This window comes from Gobius niger, assembly GCF_951799975.1.
Source record: "Gobius niger genome assembly, chromosome: 2".
Taxonomy (NCBI): domain Eukaryota; kingdom Metazoa; phylum Chordata; class Actinopteri; order Gobiiformes; family Gobiidae; genus Gobius; species Gobius niger.
This window is the reverse complement of record NC_136853.1, coordinates 7,208,873-7,232,889: the sequence shown is the minus strand read 5'-3', so window position 1 is coordinate 7,232,889 and position 24,017 is coordinate 7,208,873. Positions and strand designations below refer to the sequence as shown.

General features: G+C 43.7%; 1 protein-coding gene across 9 annotated transcripts in view; it reads right to left on the bottom strand.

The window, feature by feature from the left end:
- Positions 1-24,017, bottom strand: part of nav3 (neuron navigator 3) — a 541,592-nt gene that overhangs the window by 372,237 nt on the left and 145,338 nt on the right. For 5 of the 9 annotated variants that reach the window (XM_079582518.1, XM_079582523.1, XM_079582522.1 and 2 more), the window contains exon 1: positions 20,708-21,164. The exons of 1 other annotated variant lie outside the window; for it this stretch is intronic. In XM_079582518.1, the coding sequence (XP_079438644.1) occupies positions 20,708-20,980 (273 nt within the window). In that variant the 5' untranslated portion in view covers positions 20,981-21,164. Of the gene's footprint in view, positions 1-20,707; positions 21,165-24,017 lie in introns of those variants that run through there. 3 more of the 9 variants (XM_079582521.1, XM_079582526.1, XM_079582527.1) reach the window with 1 other exon arrangement.

Genomic DNA, 24,017 nt, shown 5'->3' with positions numbered 1-24,017 from the left:
AAAAACACAGGGGGAGTGACATCCCCAACAGCTGCTGTTCTTCTTCTTTAAGGTTATTGGCGGACTGCAGGTCAAACAAAAGTGCATGCTGCCACCTAACATAATGTCCAAATAAAAACATTTAAGAAGGAAAAAAAAAAGAAAAATCCAAATGATCCATCACATTTCCCTTTAGTGTCATTTTATCTCCACAGCTGTTTCATAAAGCTACATCACCCATAGTACTGGACTATAAAATATACTGCAGCCACTGACTTTAATGACTCAAACATGAACCACAAGAGCGATATTAAAAAGCAGTTTCGGATTTACCTTCCACAGCTTCATCACAGAAATAAATAATGATCCATGTGGCTTAAGTTTCTACTAAAAGAAAGCAAAAGCACAAACGTCCTTCAGTGGCTTATGGGATGGCACATAGCTCGCCGGTTAGTTAGCATCAGAGGTCCCTATGCTAAAGTGGCTATGGTAGTTAGCATTGAGGCTTCTCTCCCTAACTCCTTCCTAATTGACAGCCCAATTCGGAGGCTTCTTATCATGGCGGACGCTGACGCACATCCAGTTTGGCGTTAGACAGGTGTTTTCAGATGCTGCACAAATCGAAACCAGGAACGAGAACTGGAAACCCGTCCTCCAATCCCGGGCCAGAGCTCACACAGACAGGTTTCCATGGAGGGAAAGAGGAAATTAGCCACACACACAAAACTAATACAAAAGTGAAAAAGACTGTGGGCCTGGGGCTGTAACACTGTCCTCATGAATCCCTTCTTTAACTAACTTGAAGCTCCGAACATCCAGGTGCCTGTCCGGTGTAAACAGACCTGTATAATCACGTTGAAAGGCGGTATTTGTCTAAGGACCACAAAGACCACTGACTTTACTCACAACATCAGGACGCATTCCCCCGACGTGAGTCTGCGTGAGTCCATGAGCCATGTTGGCGTTGGGTTAGCGTGTGTCACAGAGATATCACGGAGGGCTGCTTTTGTTTTGACATCTCTGGCATGTTTTTTTTGCAGTGACTCGCACAGCTGTTCCCCCCCCAGTACCTATGTACGCAGGGGAGGTCACGAGAAGATCGGAGGAGATGAAAGGCAGCCATAGAAAAGAAAGATAATTACAGAGGAGACGCAGCCGCTCGTACTGACGTTCACATGCAACTTACACCTCGAGGCTGGACACATCTTTTGCAGATGCAGGAGCTAATGCAACGTAAGGGATCGAAAACAAGAGTGTTTCTAACTGACCAGAAGGGGCTTTGTTGGGACGGGCATACGGTGTGAAACGTATGCATTCATTTTCATATTGATACACAGGGTTATTAAAGGTAACTACAAGTTTCCATATTTTTAAAGCCAAACAAACAAAGGAAATGTGATACAATTGACAACTTTTGTGCCAAGAAACATGTACACTTTTGTTGAAACAAGGTTGAGGTTAAGGTATACTTTATAGGCGAGTTTATTTTTGGAGAAGGGACGATTTTTTTCATTATCAAAAGACCAAGGGCCGGACTCGCCAATTGTAGCAGTAAGTGTAGAAGTAGAGCATCACTTTCTACAAATGCCAGTGTTGTGCATCATATTTATGGCCTAAGTGGGTATTATGCTAAGACATTTTAAAGGAATTGACAGTCTTTTTCACTTTAACAGGCATTTGATCTCTGATTTGTGTAACATTATTCCTCTAAATCATCTTGAGGGCCAGAGTATCTATGATGGAGGGCCTGTTTTGGCCCTCAGGCCTGGTGTTGCCCTAGGAAAATTTTTCCTCTGCATTTAAAGCAGTACTAAGTAACTCATGCCCCTAGAGGCCATAAGCCCGGCCGTTTTTTACTCATGAATTGTCCGTGAGAGTAAATACTACGCTGACAGAAAAGACAAAATGACAGAGGGATATTGTTCATCAATGACACAATGGAAATATATTTTTCACTCAAACTTGGCTGTAAATACTGTTTAAGTGGTGCTAGCCCGCAGTTAGCTTTGCCCGTTAGCCTGTTAGCTTCTTCTTCGTGATTCTATTAGTGTGTATTGGTGACTTCGACCTGGTGCATGGAAAGTTGCAATTGTGCTTTTCTGGCCAGAGACACCAGGGGGAGATGAAAGACCCTCCAATCATCCCATTAACACTTGTATTACCCCCAGAGGGACTACGTAAAGGATGTATTAAGGTAAACAAGTTACTTAGTGCTGGCGACTGCAGTTCTGCGCCCGAGGACCCATCTCCAGATGTGAAGCCAGGCTGATGGTCAGAAACACCTGGCTGGAGGATACACCTATTTTACATGTTTTTAATGGAATCCCTGCAAACTCCACACAGAAAGGCCTCGTCCAGTTGGGAATCGAACCTGGGACCTTCCAGCTGTAACCACTGCATAGTAACGGAGATGAATATATTTTAGGGGATTTTCAATAAGCTATTTAGATGTGGGGAAAAAGGAATCAGATATTGAAAAATTCCTTGGAAAAAACCTAAGTATGGAGATGAACATTTAAAACGTCCATACGCATGTGCCCGGATATTTCTGTGTCGCAGAAAGGAAGTGACCATATTTTAGATAACACCTCGGTCGCCATGTCGATACATATTATATTATTGTAATATTGGCAAAGGAACATGAATGTGAAAAACGAGGGACTGCCGCGCTATTGAAGTGACTTCCTTCAAATTGTCACAAAGAGTGAGTTATGTTGTTTCTTTTTCTCTGACAGAAATGCTAAGGGAGAAAACTAGCTAAAAAACTGCGAGTGTTTTCACCTGCTGCGTCTCGTCTTCATGCCTAGTAAACTTAATGCCCCGCGGAAACCCTGCATACCACATCATCATCTGCTTTTTTCAGTTGTAGATCATCCAAATCTGAAAGGCATTTCCAAAGACAAGATACTCCCAGGCCAAGGCCGTGTGTAAGTCAGCCCTCTATATCCAGGAGCAGCGTCTCCACCCCGAGCTCCTCCCATGACTGACACAAAGATCACAGACATGTATCGATACTGGAGTCAGGGTGAACTCTCTGTCTGGAAAATTACCTGCTGACAAAAGTGGGCCATGTGTTCATCTGCTAATGCTTTTCCCCGTTTGAGACGGTAACGGGGAGACGGAGAGACAGCGGGGGGAAAAAAACAATAGGACGAGCGGAGAAATGAGGGAGAACCCGGGGGGAGAGGGGGAAGGAAAATCCAAGGGAGGGAGAGAGGAGTGAGTCAGGAATGCTGGGAATGGGAACGAGACAGTGACACTGGAAACGCACAATGGAAAAAAGAAAAAAAAAGATGGAGGCGGTAAAGAGGAGAAAAGCAGAAAGAGACAGGGATGACAGACGAGAAGAGAGAGATAAATGGAGGGGAGGAGGGGGGTTAGAGGTGAGTTGAATGTACCGGTGTCATGTTTAACGTCGGAAAAGGTGGAAGGACTCATCTCCAAGTCATGATCGAGGTTGAAAAGTGCAACGACCAGACACACAAATCCTTTTTTTTTTTTGCCCAGATGTGACCTGTAACTGAGCTTTTCGTGACAGTGTGAACCAAACATTCTCTGCAAATGCCAGAAAGGAAAACTGTACGTCCTCCGTGTCATTCGAACTGATGAACGGAGTCTGTGTCAGAGAAGCCGCTCACCTCGCACTCCCATCTGTATCGTTCTGGTATTGGAATCGTGAACCAAGTATCGTTAAAGTCCCAGGATAGGAAAGATTAAACAGTACCCAGCCCTGCACATCACTGACCGGGACGATGCCCGGGTCATCTGTGCCGAAAGAGACAAGTATCAGCGCTGGGTCAGAGAGGCCATCGAGGAAACGTGCATTAACATCTGTGAACCGGGACGATGGAGCGCCCACTAGGGGTCTGCTCGTGCGTCACAGCTAGAAGGTCCCGGGTTCGATCCCCAGGCAGACTGTGTGGGGTTTGCATGTTCATCTCGTGTCTGCATAGGCTTCCCCCGGTTTCCTCCACCACTAAAAACAATTACAATAGGCCAGAATGAATGTCGTGAGTGGTGGTAGGAGAAGGAGCCAATGGCACGGACTGGTAGCCTCACTTCCGTGAGTCTACCCCAGGGGGAGCTGTGGCTGCAATAGTAGGTTACCACCACCACCACCACCACAGGGTATGGAGTGAATGAATAATGACAGTGTAGTGCTTTGAGAAACAGGCTTGTAAAGCACAATACGAGTGAAAGCCATTGTTATTATTATTAAAATCTAGGGGTTTGAGCACCCGAATGATCCTGGAGCTCTGTTGTCGGGGGATTCGGGCCCCTGGTAGGGTCTCCCATGGAAAACAGGTCCTAAGTGACAGGTCAGACAAAGAGCGGTTCGGAAGCCCCTTATGAGAGACCAACAGGCCCGAGAATCGTGAGGTCATCCTTCCGTGGACCCACCACCTGCAGGAGGAGCCATAAGGGGCTGGGGCAACCCGGCAACGGCAAGTGGATGGATTATTAAAATCTCTGCTGACAGTCACTTCACCATCACGTGACTCTTTTGAGGAAGAATATGGGAAGTATTTGAAACGAAAGCAGGTAAACTCAACTTGTATAGGGCGTTTCTACCTTGGCCCAAAGCGCTTTAAAGCAAGGAACAAGTCACCCATTCACTTTCTCATGCACCACGGTACGCAGACACTGGAGGCAAGGTGGGTGAAGTGTCTTGCCCAAGGACACAATGACAGTGGGCACCTTCAGAACCCCCGACCTTCCGATCATGAAACATCCCGCTCGACCAACTGCGCCACAAACCTTCGGTCGAACTAAAAGAACAATCTTTAACAGTTTAAACTAAGAAGTATGTATATCCAAAGAGGCCAGAAGGTTGTTAACGACCTTTGCAAATCGGATTTTCCTCCAAAAATCTGATTGTTTGTCCAAGAAAAAGGGGCGAGACGATATTACGAAGAAAACAGTGGTTTGGGGGTTTAAGGCATCTCTATGCAGCTCAAATACACTTTTCACAACACTGATTCTGCTGCTTAACCTCGTCAGGCACTGTGATTAAGCAATCATAGTGAAGCGTGAACTCTCCAAGGAAGCAGATAACTATTAACCTGTTGTTTGAACTTTGGAGCTTTTCGATTCGATAGAAGGACATTGATTATTGGGTTCTTTGCAACACCCCAGCAACATACCTTCATTGCAACCTTCTTCCAGCGCAGTTTTCGACAGATTCCTTCCAACTTTAACCTAATCTCCGAAACATACATTCAAAACAGATTCCATGCTGCAACAAGATGCAAACTTTCCTGCTTTGATCTGCTACAAAACATAAAACGCCTCTCCATCAATTAGCCTGTGCCTTCTCGTACCCGTGCAGTCGCTCCTACTTGTTTCTTGTTGGAGATCAGAGCAAAGACCCAGGGAGACGTGAGACGTGATTGTTGGGGCAGTGGGCGGCCATGTTTGCTCTAATCGGGCGGCTTTAAACTCCGTAATCTCCCCTCAGCGGATGTGGATGAAGGGAACAGGTGGCACAAGCCGGTTACTGAAGCCACGCGCCGTAAACGTGACTTTTTCATTGGGAGCCGCTGAGATCAGAAGGGACGCTGACTAAATGTTTGTCGTCGCTGTGGTAATCTCGATAGTGATGACGCCCGAGCCGCCGAGCTGGCACTGCTCCGGCGGAGATGTTTGTTGTGTTTAAAACGGGCAAACGGGAAGTCGCACGAGGAGGCAGCTTGGACACAGTGATCGGAGACTGATCCAGATGACAAAACGGAGAGAGTGGACGAGTGCCACTCAGTCACAGGATTTTGGACAGTGTCTGGAGAGTGTTCGGGGAGTGGTTTGCGTAGATCATATCAAACTATCTCCAAACATCCCAAAATAACGCACCATATGCAGATGAGCAGGCCTGCGGCTTAAAGAAAACTGAAAACTTGGCACATGATCCTCATCAACCACCTGGAGAGTCACTGACCCCAGGTAAAAGCACAAAGCCTGCCCTGGAGAACATCTGTGGACATTAGCTACAGCTGCTGAGCTCCAGGTCATACAAACCTCTCCAAGAGAAAGCCCTGAACCACACTCTAAACATCTAGCCCTGGATACAACATGTGACTGAAGTCTTTCCGAAGAGGGATTTTGCGTCGAGGATGAATGCTAGGATAGCATGCTAACTGCTAGCGTCTTGAGCAGCTTAAACCCTGACAGACTGAGGCTCTGATGACATGACACGCGTGCAGAAACCAGCATTATTTGTATTGGTCTGATTGGCTTGGTGCACGATGTTGCTACGCTAAAGTTGTGAGGGTCAGTACTTCCCGCTCATTTATCAAAATGATCTCAAAGCATATTTTCTTGAAATGATGTGGTTTCAAAGTGAGCTCCTTTAGAGGATCACTCACTGCGTGGTGAGAGTTTCCTGCAGGATGTAAATACTTCAGTGTAGGAAATGTCTCAGTGTGCAGAGGCTGCCAAGTTTGTCTTGAAGCTAAAGCTAAAGTCTCACTTTAATTTGACCAATTCTAAAATTCAAAGTACATGACTATCAATAGAAAAGTTTCTGGTTGATAGGTTGATAATTTTTTTTAAATTAAATTATTGCGCATTAAACTCAAGAAAAACGTTCTAAATCCTCCGCTGCATTATTATCTACATCCGACACTAAGTATATAATACACAGTAAGTTAGCATCTTCCAAGGATTAAGTTTCCACCATGTAATTTTAGACAAAACAACTGGTCTGAGTTGTTTGTTCGCTCCATTGGCTCCTGGCGCTCACACCTTCAGGTTAGCAGAAGTAGCAATGTTGAGTCTATTTTTATAATGCATCGAATATACTTAAAAATAATTTTTAAAAAAGAAAAAAGAAAAAAAGAAAATAAATAAGTGTGTGAGAGTGTCTGGGCTGTTTCAATCCCAGTAACATTGGCTATAGGGGGCGGGGCTTTTGGAAGAGTTGCAACGCCAGGATAACGGATCCCTCGACAGGACAGGACACCGATCAGAGCTTTTCAGTAGAAGAAGAAACAACCAAAGTGAACAGGATTGCTGAAAACTCTGTGAATGTGGCAAAATACTCCTCCAGGTATGTTTTTGTTGAGGGAACGGTGCCCCAATAGGGTGTTTTCAGGAACGTCACTAATCAGGTCCAGACCCGGAAGTGCCGCCATGTTGGAGACACAGCTCACGCCAATCAAGAGAGATCTTAATTCAGAGATCAGACCCCAAAACTTCTCACAGAGTTGACCAGTTTTACAGAGAAACACTGAATGCAAGAGAATAATAATGTTTTATTAACAAACTGAAGTTAATTGGGGATGATGATCCGTATGAAATGAAAACAGAGGCCAAATTACAGGAAATTGACATAACCTTTTTTGGGGGTAAATTCCCCACCTCTAACTAGAGGCCATGTTGGAATTAACTTTGCTAAAACAATGTTATGGTTTCACGAAATCCACGTACCGGTTACAAAATGAGAAAATTTGGACAACCAGATCTTTCCCATCCAAATTCTGATAGTCTAAGTGTCTCCTTTATTTAGATATTGTTCTGTCTACTCTCCCTTATTTTGCACAACTCTGAATAAACTCTCTGTCTGATCTATTGTGACAGCCGAGAACAATAATTCACCATTTTGCTGTTTCAAACTTTGCGGTACTGTTGGTTTTCATAAAGTGACGTCACAGGAAAACACACTACACAGTTGAAAGCTCAAAACCTCTGCATTTTGACACAGCAGATTCTGGCCTGTCCTCCGGCTAATTGTTAAACCTTACTGTATGCGAACGTAACCTATTGATCGTATTACGCAAGGCTCCAGCTGCTACGGGCTCGACCTGTTTCAAACAATACAATGACAGTCACAAGAACAACAGCAGCAAAAGTAGCGCTGAAGTTCTGCTCAGTCTCGGACCTCCCTCCCTGCTGTTCCTCTGCACTGTTGTGATGAACTTTTGCCTGTATCTGCAGAGACACTGTTTTAAACTGCTGTGGCCGTGTTCTGTAAACACAAGCCTCCTGTCTGTGTGTTCTCCACCACTGCACCTCCCACAGAAGAGACACCGGGAAGAACACCGAAAAAATGTCAGACTTACACATGCAACTTTTTAAATTTGAACAGTCCATGCTCGGATTCACTTTGAATTAACGTTACATGCGATTAGTAACAGTGGCTTCGTGTTTATACCATAAGTCAGGAGAATCTGGTAAAGGGAATTGAGTGCACATGTACCAAATCCTGCATATCCTTTTCTGTTTAATTCAATATTCAGGACAAATCACATGCTGCCGAAGTCATGCCATGTTTCAAGACTGAGCCGGTGACTTTCGAAATGCAGTTTTGTAGGAGATGCATCATGTTTTAGCGCGCACTGTCTATGTCAGGGGTGTCCAAACTTTATTCATGGGGGGCCACATATTGAAGCGTACACGGGGTGAAGGACCATAGATCGGTGGTTAGTGACATGAAACCTTTGACAAGCAGAGGTTTAAAATGTGCCCCACACCGTAATTTATGCTTAAAACCTTCGTGCCAGCTCTTTGTAAAAGGTTCATACTGTCTTCTTAGCCTATTATAGTTCTTTTAGTAAGACAGAAGGTTTAGTTTACCTGCTGTTTACCTGTGATCTTCCTCCATGCCAGCTGTCTCACAATAAAATGTTAGTTGTTAGGTTAGAATTGTGTCGAATTATTACATTTCAAATAAAAAGGATCATCTCTGAGGGTCGCATTTGGCCCCCGGGCCGCACTTTGGACACCCCTGGTCTATGTAGCCCTGGGCGAGACACGTCAGGGTGGGCATCTGGTGTAAAACCTTGCAACTGGAGCATTGTGGAGACCCGTGAGCTGCTGAATGAGTGGTTAGCAAGTAAGAAGATTCCAGGTCAGATCCATCTGTGGAGTCCCCCAGGGGTAAATCTTGGGACCCCTGTTATTCAACTTGTACATGCTTCCATTGGGTCAGCTAATAAACAGCAACAATGTGTCGTACCACAACTACGCAGATGACACTCAAATCTATGTGTCACTGACGGCCTGTAGATACTCTCTGTCACTGCATACAACAACATTCTCCAGCTAAACTCAGACAAAACTGAGAAAATTGTTTTTGGCAGCTCTGCTTGTTACAAGTCTTTTCATGGTTTAGCGCCGAAGTCCATCTCTGACATGTTACAGCCGTATGAAACATCGCAAGCCCTGAGAACTTCAGGGAGGGGTCTCCTGGTGGTTCCCAGAGACAATAATAAACACTGTGAGGCTGCGTTTCAGTTTCATGCAGCTAAAATCTGGCCTCAACTCTGACAATGTTCAAATCCAGGCTGAAAACAGTCCTTTTTGCCCGTGCATATGACAACTGCAAGTATTTTATCTGCACTGTTGCCTTTTACTGTAATTGATTCATTTTATGTTGATGTTTTTATTGATTTGATCTGTTTATGCCCCTGTGAAGCACTTTAAATTGCCTTGTGTATGAATTGTGCTCTACAATTAAACCCTACCCTTGCCTTTTATTATCCCCATGTCTAAAGTTTCCTTATGAGCAGATCCTCCAGCTGGACACTCCCTGACCATGAACCTGGACTCGAGACCTAACCATGGGTGTCTCATTCAGCCTTGATCTGCTTCTCCATTTTGCACAAGTCGCGAAAGAGTTGTAATCGTCAGTGATTGGGGTTTCTCTTCTGGACCCGTCTGCTGCTGGAGCCACCGCGCACTCCTGTATCGTATTGTTTAGAGAGCACAGTGGAGCAGGGACAAATATAGGCCTAATGCTGAGGCTAGTTAGCGTTCACACCTCCCAGAGCGCGGCCGCTTTACCAGATATGGAGACAGGCCCGCTCCAGGCAGCCAGGACGACCACGGGGACGAGCACTGTCTTAACTGCACTGTTAGCGAGATTTCTTTATTCACAGAACATTTCACATGATGTAGAGGTCATTTAGGTTTATGGTTTTCAAAACAATGATCCAATCTGAAAGCAGACGTGCCAGATCCTATGGCAAACACTTGCTTGTAGAAAATCTAAAAGGTCTCTCTCTCTCTGAGCTTAATATGCGAGACTAGGGCCCGACCGATATGGATTTTTGGGGTTGATAGCCGATATATTGGCCAATATTTTAAGTAATTTGATTTGATGTTTGTTTTTTTATCTTTCAAATAGTTTATAGTTAAACATTAATTATTATATTAAAGGTTTAAATCATAAAAATGTTTCTAATAGAGGTCGTGGGTTTTCTGAGGCTGATGTCGATATACACCACTGATATTTTTGGCTAATATCTTTAAGAATGTCTGGTAATCCTGTGTATGAAGCATGTCAGTTTTTATTTATGTTTAGTAGGTACTTCAGAGGGAACTTGTTTGGAAGACAAAACTCAGTAGATTCCAAAACAAAAGAAAAAACGGTAAGTTTCTGTCTCTTATGGTTCCGAAATTATACAAAAAGGTGTACAACATAAAAAAAATAGGTGGGTAGGTAATAGGTAAAATAGGTGAACAAACTGGTGACCGAGATTCACCGCGAAATTTCTCCACTCCCCTGAGCAATTTTCCACTTTTTTTTAGCCATTTTCTGGTGGAATTTGAACTCATTTATCACAAATAAATCAAGTCTAAATCGGGTCCATATGGATGTTTATTCACAGTAGATTGTTCAGCAGAAGCAAAGAAAAAAAAAAGGCAGTCGTAGCATTAGCATGATGCTAACGTGAAACATGCTGGCATTCTCCGTTATTTATGTATTTATGGGCTGTTGAACCACTTTGCTCCTCTCCATGTCTTTGTATCTTTATTCAATAGAAAACTATATAATTCTGCATTTATTAAAGTAGTTTTTGAAAAATTGGAGAACGTTAAGAAGTTTCTCTTCTTTGTTTTTCCACTTAACTGTTTCAAACGTGACCATCTTTGGGCGATTCCAGAGATGCCGTCTGTATCTATCGCTACGGACGGCAAGTTTGGAAACGCCCATATATGGTCATGTTTGAAGCAGTCAGAGGGAAAACAAAAAAACTTAACTTCAACACATGCTGAATTATGATTTTGTTTTACTTAACAAAGAGACAGAGACAAGGAGACGAGTAAAGTGGTTCAACAGCTCATAAGTACTTCAAAAACGGACCCTGCAAACCAGGAAGCTAGCGAAGCTAACACTAGCGTCATGCTACATTAGCTAACGAGTGCTGTGTTTTCGCTTCTACTGAACAGTTTGCTGTAAAATAAAAACATCCACATGGACCCGACTTTACCTTGACTTTATTGATGTGTGATAATTGTAGTCCACCAGAAAACGACAAAAAATAGTTACTTCAACGAGAGGTTTTCGACCCCCTCGGCTAGGCCACGCCCCCCTGGTATGACGCATTGCCTTCTGTATCTATCACAGCTGATCTCCACGGTAACGCAGGACAGTAAAGTTAACAGACAGCCTTCAATGCACTTGGTCAGCAGAAACAGATCGATATACTTCTACATCTGTGGTTAAACATCACGGCGCTCATTTCTTACATTTCAGGTTCAAATAGCAACAAGATGCAATTCTCCAAAAAGCAGCAAAGAGACATTTTAAGAAGCTGCCAGAAAAACATCCTGAGTTTTATTCAGTCTGAAATAAACAGGCTTGGCAAACTCTCGCTCTCCATTCAGATCCATAAAAGCTCTCTCTGAATCACACGCTGCAAAACACGGCTCGTTTTATTACAAGGAAACAAGCTCATATTTACGTCAAAAACCGCTGTGAATATGTTACAATTAGATGCGGCTTAATACTATGATACTACTATGATACTTTGATACTTTGATACTTTGATACATGCATACAGAGACAATTAGCTTTTGTATGTTATTTAAAGGAACAGGCCACACTTTTTCACAGGTACACATCAACTCGTCTAAGCTCAGGTAAGAACATATGTCTATATGGAAAAACAGTGGCCTATTGCTGGGTTGCAGGTGACATCACAGCGCTCTAAAGGCCTAGAATGTGATGATGTCATCGGACCCAACAGGGGGGAGGAGCCAGTTTTTCCTATTAACTGCATTACACTTTCACAAGTCGTGGCTAAAAAGAAAATATATGAATTAAAAAAATTCACTGGGTCCACGATTTCTCTGTACAAACAAAATATTGTTTCCTCTATATAATAGTACAGGCCTTTAGATCACCTGCAACCGAGCATATCATAATGTCAGGTGGAGCAGGAGCCAAAACTAATCTATGGAGAAATGCAGTTTTGTATGAAATCTCACAAAGAAAAAAATAATAAATATTTTTCCTCATGATTATTTGACAGTGATTGGATTCACAAACTCGCAGTATTATTTTTTGTCTGAAAGTCTTTTCCATTGTCACCACTTTCGGAGACCAAATAATTGGACATTAGTTCATATGTGCTGACAGAGAAGACAATGAACTTTGAGACAGTTTTTGTTTCATGTGGATTCCTCCAGTAATGACTGAGATTATCAACCAAAAACTAAGGCGAAAAAAATCTGCTGTTCACCAGTTACCACAGTTACCACAGTTACCACAGTTACCATAGTTACCACCATGGAATTTTCAGTTGCTCCACCTCAGTTTTAAACTGTGGGCTCTTTACAATGTTGTGATGTCATGTGAACGCAACCCATTCCACATCTCCACCACCAAGCGGCTCCAGAGTGAAGATGGCTTTCTGAAGTACCTTCAGATCCAGCTAGAGTTTCCAACTGTGCCTTGAAATACGAAATCGTCCCGTATTTTAAGACTTTAGGCGCGCCCTGCATTCAATCACTAAGGCTTTTGTTCCATGTTTCGAGGGCCTTCTCTTTCTAGACAGTCACGTCTTCTTACTCATGTGATTGTTTTAAGTGTCTGTTCTTCTGATGTAGACAGCCCTCTGTTCAACTCAGGTTCAGAGAAGAAGCTAAAGTGACTGTAGAAGAACTGGAACAGTGAACAGTTTGGACCTGGATGTAGATGGTTATTGTGCGTGATGTCACACTTAACAATCATATTGCCAACCAAAAGTCACATGACTGAGATTGATCAGTGAAACGAACATGATTCTCCTGCACACACTCATAAATTCAGACTGGCAAACATGTCTATCACTCAGATGGCGCCTCAGCCCCGTGCGGTTAGGTTTCTGTAGTAGCTTTTACCTCAATACTGATGCGATAAAAGCAAAAATGTCCTGGGTTTCATGGTAGGAAAGTATGGGGTCCATATGTGTAAAGTTTGCATGTTCTCCTGATGTCTGGGGAGCTTTCCCTTTGCCCCTGAAGCCTGGGTCAAACGCAGTTCACATAGTCTAAAAGGTAATTACCTCCCCGTCCCTTCCTGTTACCTGCCGAGCTGCAGCACTGAATGATGGGAGATTTCTATAAAGATGACAGCAGGAGGTTCACTCTCTCAGGTGGAGAGGATCAGACTGACAGATCCAATCACAAGCTCGTCAACCGCAAACGACTGGGGCTACAACCTGCCATTAGGCCAATTATGAACTGGCAGAACAATGGCTGCTGTGTTGCTGCAGGGGGTTTTGCGGTGTGCTATATGCGAGCTAATGCTAGCATAGTGATAGATCAATCAGCACGGGTTTGCACGTCCATTAACGTGGGATTAGCTGCTCATGCTGCAATAGCAAAAGGAACTGCCTGAGGATCATTTCTAAGCCCTCAGAAATATTCTAAAGGTAAAATGTTTCCCTTCCTCTAACATCACAGTGGTGCAGGGGTTAGTGCTCTTGTCTCATGTGCAAACAAAGCAGGTGGAAGTTATCCTCAAGGCCGAGTTACGGAGGTAAAAAACAGATATGGACTGAGGCTGCACGGCCATTTTATAAACACATTCATTTCAAGGACAATGCAAATAACTGCACACACACACATCCCCTTCCTAACCACGCCCCAGTCCCTCAGTGTCTGGGTTCATGACCTTTTCTCAACTCCCCCAGCCCCGCCCTTCCCCAAGAAAAAAATCTACTGTGTACTTCCCATGTCTTGATGTTTTGGTATGTGCTTTGCCTTAACTTTAACCCGATGGTAGTTTTGCATATCTTCTTTTGTAAGGTGCATTGTTTATGAAAATGCGCGAAATACAAAATGGCCAACTTGCATCTAGCCCCTGCAGGTGAACCATAGAGTATATACCGTGTTCTGAATTATTATGCAAATTGTATTTCAATGCCATAAAGGTAAAAAAAAAAAAAAATCTCTTTGAATCACTGACATGAATCTCAGACACCTGTGATGATTAGTTTTCAGGTTAAGCCCAGTTAAGGCAAAAACTACTGAAAAAGGACTTTCCACATTATTAAGCAGAGAAACATTCTCAAGCAAACTCATGATGTGGACCCCCTCCTCCCCTGACCTCAACCCTATTGAGAACCTTTGGAGCCTCAAGCAAAACATCTATGAGGGTGGGAGGCAGTTTTCATCCAAACAGCAGCTCTGGGAGGCTATTCTGACATCCTGCAAACAAATCCAAGCAGAAACTCTCCAAAAAGTCACAAGTTTAATGGATTTAAGGATTTTGAAGCTGCTCAAAGAAGGAAGAAGGAACTCGACCTGCTAAGATGTTTTTGATTGAAATAGCTTTTGATTTCAGTAAATATGACCTCCTATTGCAGCAATTCAACAAATGACTATTATCAGTTAATTGAAACGATGAGCTGCATAATAACAGTAGATTTTGAGTTTGATTATATTTATTTTTTGTCATCACTGGGAGATGTTTTTCCAGCACACTCAAATGCTCCTCAAAAAAAAAAAAGTATGGACAGTTTTCTCATAAAAATAAGGCCTTTTGTGCCTAAAAATGAAGAAGAATGCAACAGAAAATGAGAAAAAACAAGACAAAAAAAAAATCGAGCAGCTTTTAGATTGTGGGTGAAGCTGAGCCAGAGAAAATGCGCTCGGTGAAGGCGGGGGTTGCGTTTGTGCGTGGGACAGTCACTGGAAATGAGTCCACAGCTACTCCAGTCTCATCACCCCCGCAGCAGCAGAACCGTCGGCCTCCTCAGACTCTCCATCTCCTCCTCCAGCGGAGCTTGTCGTAATCGCTTTCTTGGAGGAAGTAAACAAAACTGAGGGGACGTTTCTCATAAAGCGCCGGATTGTACAAAGTCCTGTCAGTCCAACGAGTCGGCACAGGTTTAATCCTCCAGCAGTGTCGGCGCTGAACGACCGGCACAACACGAGCGTCTCCTGATAATGGCCTCAGTCCAGAACAAACAAGAGCCACAAGTGTTTACCCTCACATGAGGAGGAGGAGGCGCTTTCCGATGCAGGGAGAGCTTTTTGTTATGGATCAAAGACGAAGAGTTTTGTTTGGAATGTCATTTAAGGCGAGACAGGCTAAGAAATTAACCCCTTCTTAACCTCTTAACCCCCACCTGAACTGAGCGCATTATCTCCAGTTTGGCTTTACCCAAAAGCTTTTTGAAAAGTGTCAAAATAGTGACAAAAAATAGACAGAAAATGCAACAAAAGAGTGACAGAAAAGTGACAAAAACATCACAAAAAACGTGGCAAAAAAGTGATGTGTCAAGAAAATGCACACAAACTAAACTGGTTCTTGTTTATTTTTCTCTCTTACTCAAATAAATTACCATCAAATATGTTGTAGAATCATGATCATACACAGACATTCAAAAATAAACAGCCCACCTGTGCACTGATCACGTCCCATAAGTCAGTACCTGTCCCATAAGGAGCAGGTCGGGACAGGCACCAGGCTCAGTCCCTGCTCGGGCCTCCATAAGGACACACAGACACATGAGCTATTGTTCAGCAGCTGTGAAAATCACCTAAAGTGACCTTAATGTTCAAGATATAGAATGGAGGAAGTGCATGCAAAAGTTTGCCTGATCAGATAATCCAAAACATGAGAAACTGATTTGAAACATCGATATCAGAGAGTATCCATCTTTAGAGCCAATCTTTGAAACCTCTGTCCTGGCAGAGGTACCCTGTGGTCGGGCCGTTTTCATGACTTTTCTCATTAGTGTTCACTCATATGGATAACAGCCCACTTTAGAAACTGTTAGCCAGCTGCGTCAAGAAGTGGATTTTAACACAAGTCATAACGGAGGGGGAGGAGTTAGGGACTCTTTTTGGTGCAATACCAGCGCAGTCTCTTCCAGATCGAGGCACAATGGGTCGCAATGTGCAGGGGAGGGATATATTCAAAATATGCAACGAAGGGGACGCTACAACTATCGAGGCTGAAGCACCGGTCTCATATGAAATCAGGAAAAACCCTTCAGCCTTTCATGTAACCAGCACAGTCGTGTGGACTAGTCATGTCTTGCACTACTGCTAAGTTATCTTCTTATGTCAGTCTAGTATTGATAAAATATGAGCGTTATTGTTATTGGATGGATGGATGGATGGATGGATGGATGGATGGATGGATGGATGGATGGATGGATGGATGGATGGTAGGATGGATGGATGGATGGATGGATGGATGGATGGATGGATGGATGGATGGATGGATGGATGGATGGATGGATGGATGGTAGGATGGATGGATGGTAGGATTGATGGATGAATGGTTGGATGGATGGATGGATGGATGGATGGATGGATGGATGGATGGATGGATGGATGGTTGGATGGATGGATGGTAGGATTGATGGATGGATGGATGGATGGTAGGATGGATGGATGGTAGAATTGATGGATGAATGGTTGGATGGATGGATGGATGGATGGATGGATGGATGGATGGATGGATGGATGGATGGTTGGATGGATGGATGGATGGATGGATGGATGGATGGATGGATGGATGGATGGATGGATGGATGGATGGATGGATGGATGGTAGGATTGATGGATGGATGGATGGTTGGATGGATGGATGGTAGGATTGATGAATGGATGGATGGATGGATGGATGGATGGATGGCAGGATGAATGGATGGATGGATGGATGGATGGATAAATGGATGAATGGATGGATGGATGGATGGATGGATGGATGGTAGGATGGAAGGATGGATGGATGGATGGATGGATGGATGGCTAAACCTCCAGGAGTCAAGCTGCTCACAGACTCCTCTTACTGACTGCAGTGGCTCTGTCTCCCCCGTGGCTGTGCTTCTCATTCAGCGAAGTAACATATTAGTCATGATTCTCCAGCCATGATTTGGCCATCACTGCAGCGGCAACACCAGAACCACCCACGGCTGAAACATCAAGGCTCTGCTAACTCTCAACACTTCCTGTAGCACATTCCAGCAGCAGAAACAGCTGTTTTTATGGCGATATCTAGCAACGACAGCTCATGAAACTAGACAGAGTTCTATGGAGGTATTGGATGATGATCGTTTTGGGGCGGGGTTCAAGCTGAATGAGCGGACTGTTGCTGTAATATTCTATTGTATCGTACTGCTGCAGTAACGAACCAATCCGGCACTGCGGATTTCCATTTGGGACCTAACCTTATACGTGGTGATTACATAAGGAACAAATGATACAGCTCTTGCATGATTGATTATTTTTCAAACTGTATGGAATAGTTTTTTATAATACAGCTAAGTCAGTGAGTAAATGAATAAAGAGACGGAGTGCGAGAGAGACCGGCTGAACAGGAAAGTGTGTGCACTGACAGCTCTGTGTGGGACGTCCCGGGGTTGAAGTATTTGCCGCCGACTTTTGAAAACAGACACGCCTTCAACAGGGGAGCACAAGTACGTCTGTGTGAAAGAGGACCGAGCTGGAGAGTGGGTTTAGTGGTGAAGAACGTCAATACTGCAATAACGCCACACACTTAGGGATATTTCCAAATTCAGACCAAAACTGTGTCTGACCTACAACATAGAGTTGATCCTAAACGACAAAAACATGTTAAGTATAGTAGTGAGACGGAATGTAAAAGTGTTGAAACAAGCTTTTAGAGACCACCCTTTTGTGACGGAGACAAACAGCGAACACGCCGGGACACCTCAGCTCACCCCGAGCCGCACTATTGTCCCGGGAGAAAGACGAATGGGCAGCAGCCTGCTTTAACACACTGACACACAATCATTAGTCATTTAAAGGAGCAGATCGCCATTCGCCAGGAGGCTGTGAAATCACCACGCTGTAGTGAAACATGACTCACCAGAGGGCTGAGAAAGAAAACAATGGCCTCCGATCAAAACAAAGCAGGGAAATAAAAGAAAGATAGAAGACAAAAATAATCTGTTCGTTTTGTTGCCCTGTATTCGCAATGAAATTTAAATATTCCACTTTAGAATTTGACCTGGTCCATGGTACTTACAGTGGTTATTACTAGAAATTATGTGGTACATCTATGGTACTTATTGTGGTAACTCAAGGACACTAGAGCAGCAATTCCTCTGTAGTAAATGTACTTCTAGATCCATTCAGAGGTTATTTCCAGAACTTATTTATGAATAAGTAACACAGAAAAGACTAGCAATACAGAGCTTACCATTTCAGAACAAATTTCAAGCACAAGGAAAACACTTATCAAAATAAAGAGATTTTTTTTTATAAAGTCATCATTATCATAAGTGACAATCCTATTAGTACCAGCCACCATAACCCACTTTTTTTTTTTTCAATTTTTACTATATATCACTAAGTGTTGAGGACTTACCACTAAAAGTACCCAGTAACTACCACTTTAGGTAATGGTCGTTTCAATTCTAAGTACCCATTACTTACCAGTACATAGCTAGTACTTACATAGGTATTACAAAGAAACTACCACTTTAAGTATCTAGGAATTACTACTGAAGTTCACTATGAAGTACCACTCTCAGTACCTGGTTATCACCTATGTGAGTACCAGGATGTACCACAGTAACTACATAGGAGTTACCAGGCCGTATTCTCGAGCGTTACTAACTTGGTTATTGGACACTGACCAGAAGTGACATAGATAGAGGCAAACAATTTTAACCTGTTGCCGTGCCGACCATGTTATGTCAATGGCAAATGAGTGAAACTCCTGTGGAACTTTACCCCAACTATGTCACTTCCTGTCGGCGACTTAAAAATGCAAATTACTTAAAACTTTGCCCAACATTTCTTCATTAAAATTGCTGCTTCCACTGAAATAAAATGCTTATTATGCTAACTTTCTCTTGTTTACCCCTCTACTCTAAGCTAGTGTAATCAAAGATAAACAATGCAACTCCTGTAGGCCTCAGGAAGACCGTACGTCAGAAAATGTAATGTTGTGGGCGATGTCGGCCATGATTGTGGAAAGCAGGAAGCAACGTCTAAATAAATAAATATTAAATATCAGCTAACCAGGAATCAATTTGTACTGAAGGAAGAAGAAAGACTGGTTCTATCAAAAGTATACTATATGGCTTCAAATCTAGAATGACTTCTCTTCTATGTTGGATTATATGGAACGCAAACCTTGCACTTTTGAAGCACCTTAACTCTGGAAGGCCACAAATCCACAATGATAATCAGTCCAGGTGATTGTATATATCTCTCAAGATAAGACGAGATTGATGCCTTTCTTATCGCACCTGTAAAGCGTCTTCACAAGCACGTTCGCGTTCAAAGGGAAACAGATTCCCCCCAAAAAACACCACCGGCTACATCCAGGTGTCCTTGACCTAAGCACCTTTCAAAATCTTTTCAGTCATTTAAAGTTGCTGTGATTCTTGGCGCTCACATTTTCCAGCTCTTTTCATGTTTAAAACTGTCAAGGCTTTCACTTCGTAACTCTTGTTTCTGCAGCACTGCGCAAAAAACGTTGAAGCTTCATCAACCAGATCTTTCGACACATTTTGCCATAACTCCTGATACCCAAGAGATTACGGCTTTCTTTCGTTGACTTGCCTGTTTTTGTCAATAACGCCATGTCGAAAGAATGACCAACAAAACCAGAGGATACAAAAGCACCACACAAAACCATTGAAATTCTAGAGCAGGGGTAGGAAACGTCAGGCCCGGGGGCCAAATCCGGCCCTCCAGCACAGAACCTCTGGCCCTCAAGGTGATTTTGAGAAACATAACGACACACATCAGAAAGTACTTGAACATTGTTAAGGTTAAATGGGAGGAATACTGTCAATACACCCCATTAGGTCATATCATGTACAACTCTGGCATTTGTAGAAAGTGCACTGAAAATTAAGAGATTCAATCAAAAGTTTGAGTAGATTTGGTCTGGTCTTAGATCAGATAAAACATCTTATCGCCAATGGAACAAGTCATTATTCTCTTAACAGACTCTATTGCATAATTTCATGTGAAAAACAAAAAAAGTTAATTTGTCCGATTTCAAAGTGGGTTTTATGCTTGTTCCATTGGCATTAGCATTTGTATCTTTATCTTAGATTAGACACAAATTCAACATAAAGAACCTTTACTCAAGCAGTTTCAAGTCATTTATCTCATTGAAGATGGTATTTTTTCCAGTGTAGTGCTTTACATTGGCCTAAAACTGGCGGCTTCAGCCCACTGTCTTTTTACAATGAAAAAAAAATGGCCCTCCGTTAAGAAAACTTGCCTAACCCTGTTCTAGAGCCTTATCAACAACTTTTGCCAGAGTTGTCATCGCCGTCACAGTACGATACAAATTTCAAAGATAACAACCAAGTTAGCCAAATTTGTCCAAAGCCTTGACAAGTGCACAGCATGAGAACCAACCCAAATACCATCAGGCTTTCCATATTTGTCCAAGTGCGCCCCGGCAACTCAACCTTCATCCATAACTGGCCATAAGTCGGCTCAGGAATCAGCACCAAGTTTGCCAAACAACTTCAGCCTCAACTCTGCAGCAGCTCCACGCTTTGCCCGCACTAACCTTGCAGATCTTGCTCTCCTCCGTCTCCCCTTTCCCCTTCCCCTCATGGGCGGCACCGGTGGCGGTCCGGTCCTGTCTGAACTCCGACTTGACAGACAGCTGGCAGGACACGGGGGCCGAGGGGGGTGTGGCGCTGCCCGGCCCCTGCTGCTGCCGGGACGACGCGTAGCCCTGCGCCGCTGCCATCCGAACCGCGCTGGGGATGGGCAGAGCCGTGTGGACCGGCCGGGTAGAGGGCTGCCGAAGCTTGGAGGCTACCCCCACCACCGGCATCCTGCTGCTGCTGCTGCTGAAGCTGCTGCCGTCCCGAAGGCTCCGAGCACCAACCACGGGCAGCCGATGAGGAAACCGAGGCGAAACGGTCCACTCCGCACATGTAAATAGCAGGGAAAATCTAGCCGAGTAGTTGCCTCCCGGGCTGAGAGGAAGGCACTGCGTTCATTCTGCAGAGCTGAAGTGGAGTGCCTGACGCTGGTTCCGCCTCCAAACACACACACCTCCCTCCCTCCTTCCTGCTCTCGTCTCCTCTCTGCATTAACTGTTCAGTTGCACTGTCAGAGCAGAGCAGCTGCGGACAGAGGTGGCCACGGCGGGGAGAACCGACGCTCTGCAGGACAGATGCGGGGCAGTAAATGTCAATTCCTGCAGTCGAAACTTCAACAGATACGGGGAAAAGAGGGGAGTGTGGGAGATTTCTGAATAAAGGCGGGAACTCGGCTCGCACAACATGAGATAAAGTGTGATAACGATATAATTGGAATATATTAACCATTTTACCATTTCAACCGGACTAGACTTTGGCTCTGTGAAATCTTCAGCTTCAGACCTGACGCAGTGGGCTGGACAGACGACCATGGCGAACGGTCCCTCCTCACACGTTTGGATTTCCGTGGACCGGCGGGGTGGTGGGGAGGCACGTGCCGGGGTGCAGAACCCAGTGCTCTTCAATACCAGGGCCAGAACGGGACCAGAACGGGACCAGTGAGACAAGCAGTCGCTCCGCAGTGAGGGGCGACTGGGAAGTGCCGTTTTGAAAGTCCACGTTTGCTCAAAATGTTCTGTTCAAGTTGGAACGCTCGACCAATGAGAGAACGTAAGGACGGGTTCTTGGTCAGCAAACCTGTGACCACCAGGAGGCGATCTAGTTCATAGAGACATTTGGTATGTGCGATAAGGGACCTAAATTTGAGCAATTTAGCTTTTAGCAAGTGTTTTTGTATATTGTCTGTGTACGTTTTGTACTGTCCTCTTATGTGTACTATGTTCTACATGTTTTAACTCATGTATGATCTTTGTCGGTGGTATGTTTTTACCCCGTGGGACTGCAGTAGCGGATGGAAATCAGCTCTGAGCTACAGTACAGGCCAAAAGTTTGGAAACACTTTTTTAGTTTTTCCTTTCATTTCAAACTGTCATGGTAGATTCTCACCAAAGCCGTTCATTTGTGAGTGAACACATACGGAATTGTGCTTTAAAGAAGCTATATCATGCTATTTTAGCCATTCCAAAGTTAAGTATAGGCATTTATATGATATATTGTACCTCTACCATTATGGAGCACTAATTTTTGTGATAAATATAAGTGTTTTCTGGAGGTATTTTTCGAACCCGGAAGACACAACGCTTCGATTCAGTTAACTCCGCCCCCTCTCTCCGCGCATACAACTTTACCGTAATATAAATAAACAACAATAAGTGAAGTCACTTCACGATGCAGTTATAAGGAGTTGACATCTGCAACACAGCTTCATAAATGGCTAACACACATGCTAATATGCTAACACACAAGCTAACCCGCGTTTGGATTGACTCACCCTCTGCTCCATCGCTGTTTACATTATGGGACTTGCGTTGGTTATAAAAGTTAATCCACTTTGGTTCTGGCGAAGGTTCACCAAACATCCATCAGAGACAGTCACAGAAAAACAATATTTTGGTGATAGTCACTGAATCCCGGAGAAAAAAACAGCTGAGTGGCCTCTTCTTGAAAAAGGTTGAATAAACTCCTCGTCCTCGTAGCCAAACGCGCTTCTTTTTCTCCGTGACATTATCGTTAGGTAAGAATAAAGAACAGGTGTGTCCAGAGTAGGTAACGAGCTCCATCTTCAGCTGCAGCGCAAACATGACTGATCTGTTCAGACGCTCAGGGGATGTGTTTGTTTTGGCCTCAGCTGACCTGGAAGCACCTCGGGCACATCCTTTTTTTTTTTTTTTTTTTAACTCTTTGTTTCTCTCTTACGACAGAAATAATGAAAAAGCTGTTTTACAAATTAAAATCAGGCCGTAAGCATAGAATTAAGACATTACATTACACGTCAAGCACTTCCGTTCCGCTGTTACGACACAACTGAACACTCAGCCGTTCACCAGGAGAGGGAGGAGCAGCTGCTCAGAGAGCAGGATTTACTGAGAGCTGCGTGAATGAAGCCACAAACCACTCTGGGGGTGTTTTTGATAAGGAAATAGCATAACAACATGGCTAAAAGCTCCAAAAAGTCGATTTTGCATGATATAGGACCTTTAAACAAACAAAAAAAATGGACATAAATTCTTCCAAATGGCCGCCCGTCGCTTTGATTACTACTTTACACTTTTGACATTTGCTCAGTGAGCTTCACGATGTCGTCACAGAAATGGTTTGGATTCTCAAACATGTTGAAAACTCTCAGAAGACGACCTTATGAAGCTCATGGAGAAAATGCCAAGAATTAAAGGAATAGGCCACCGTTTTTATATACTAATAAGATATGTTCTTACCTCACTTTAGCCGAGTTGATATATCCCCGTCTGGTCTTTGTCCGTGCGCTCTGTCACGCAAACGGAGCAAATACGCAGCCTCTCCCATATGTCATATAGCTCCAAAAAAGCTCACGATAGAAGCTACCAAGCTCTTCCACGTGTTCCCTATTTAAATAAAGTTACGTGAAGTGTTTTCATGCGAAGTATATTTACACAGAAATGTAACATGTCGATTTTATAAGCAGATAAAAAGAGGTACTATAAAAAGAGGCGTAATGATACAGGAGCACAACGTCCGCGCAGTAACTCCTAAAGACTTCCCCCGCTCACTTCCGTCAATAGAAGCTGCGTGACTTGTAGAGAGCCTTTTACAACAAGCAGAAAATATATTTTGGGAAAGTGCTGCGCATTCCTACCTCATGGTCGAGGTCCTGAGTCCTGTGTCGTCGCCCGGGGTGAGTTGGAAATCTGTGAAACATTACTACACTATATACTTTCTGCTTGTTATCACAGCCCGGTACGATGCACGTAAAAGGCATTGTTCACAAGTTATCTACGCTTCTTCAACTGT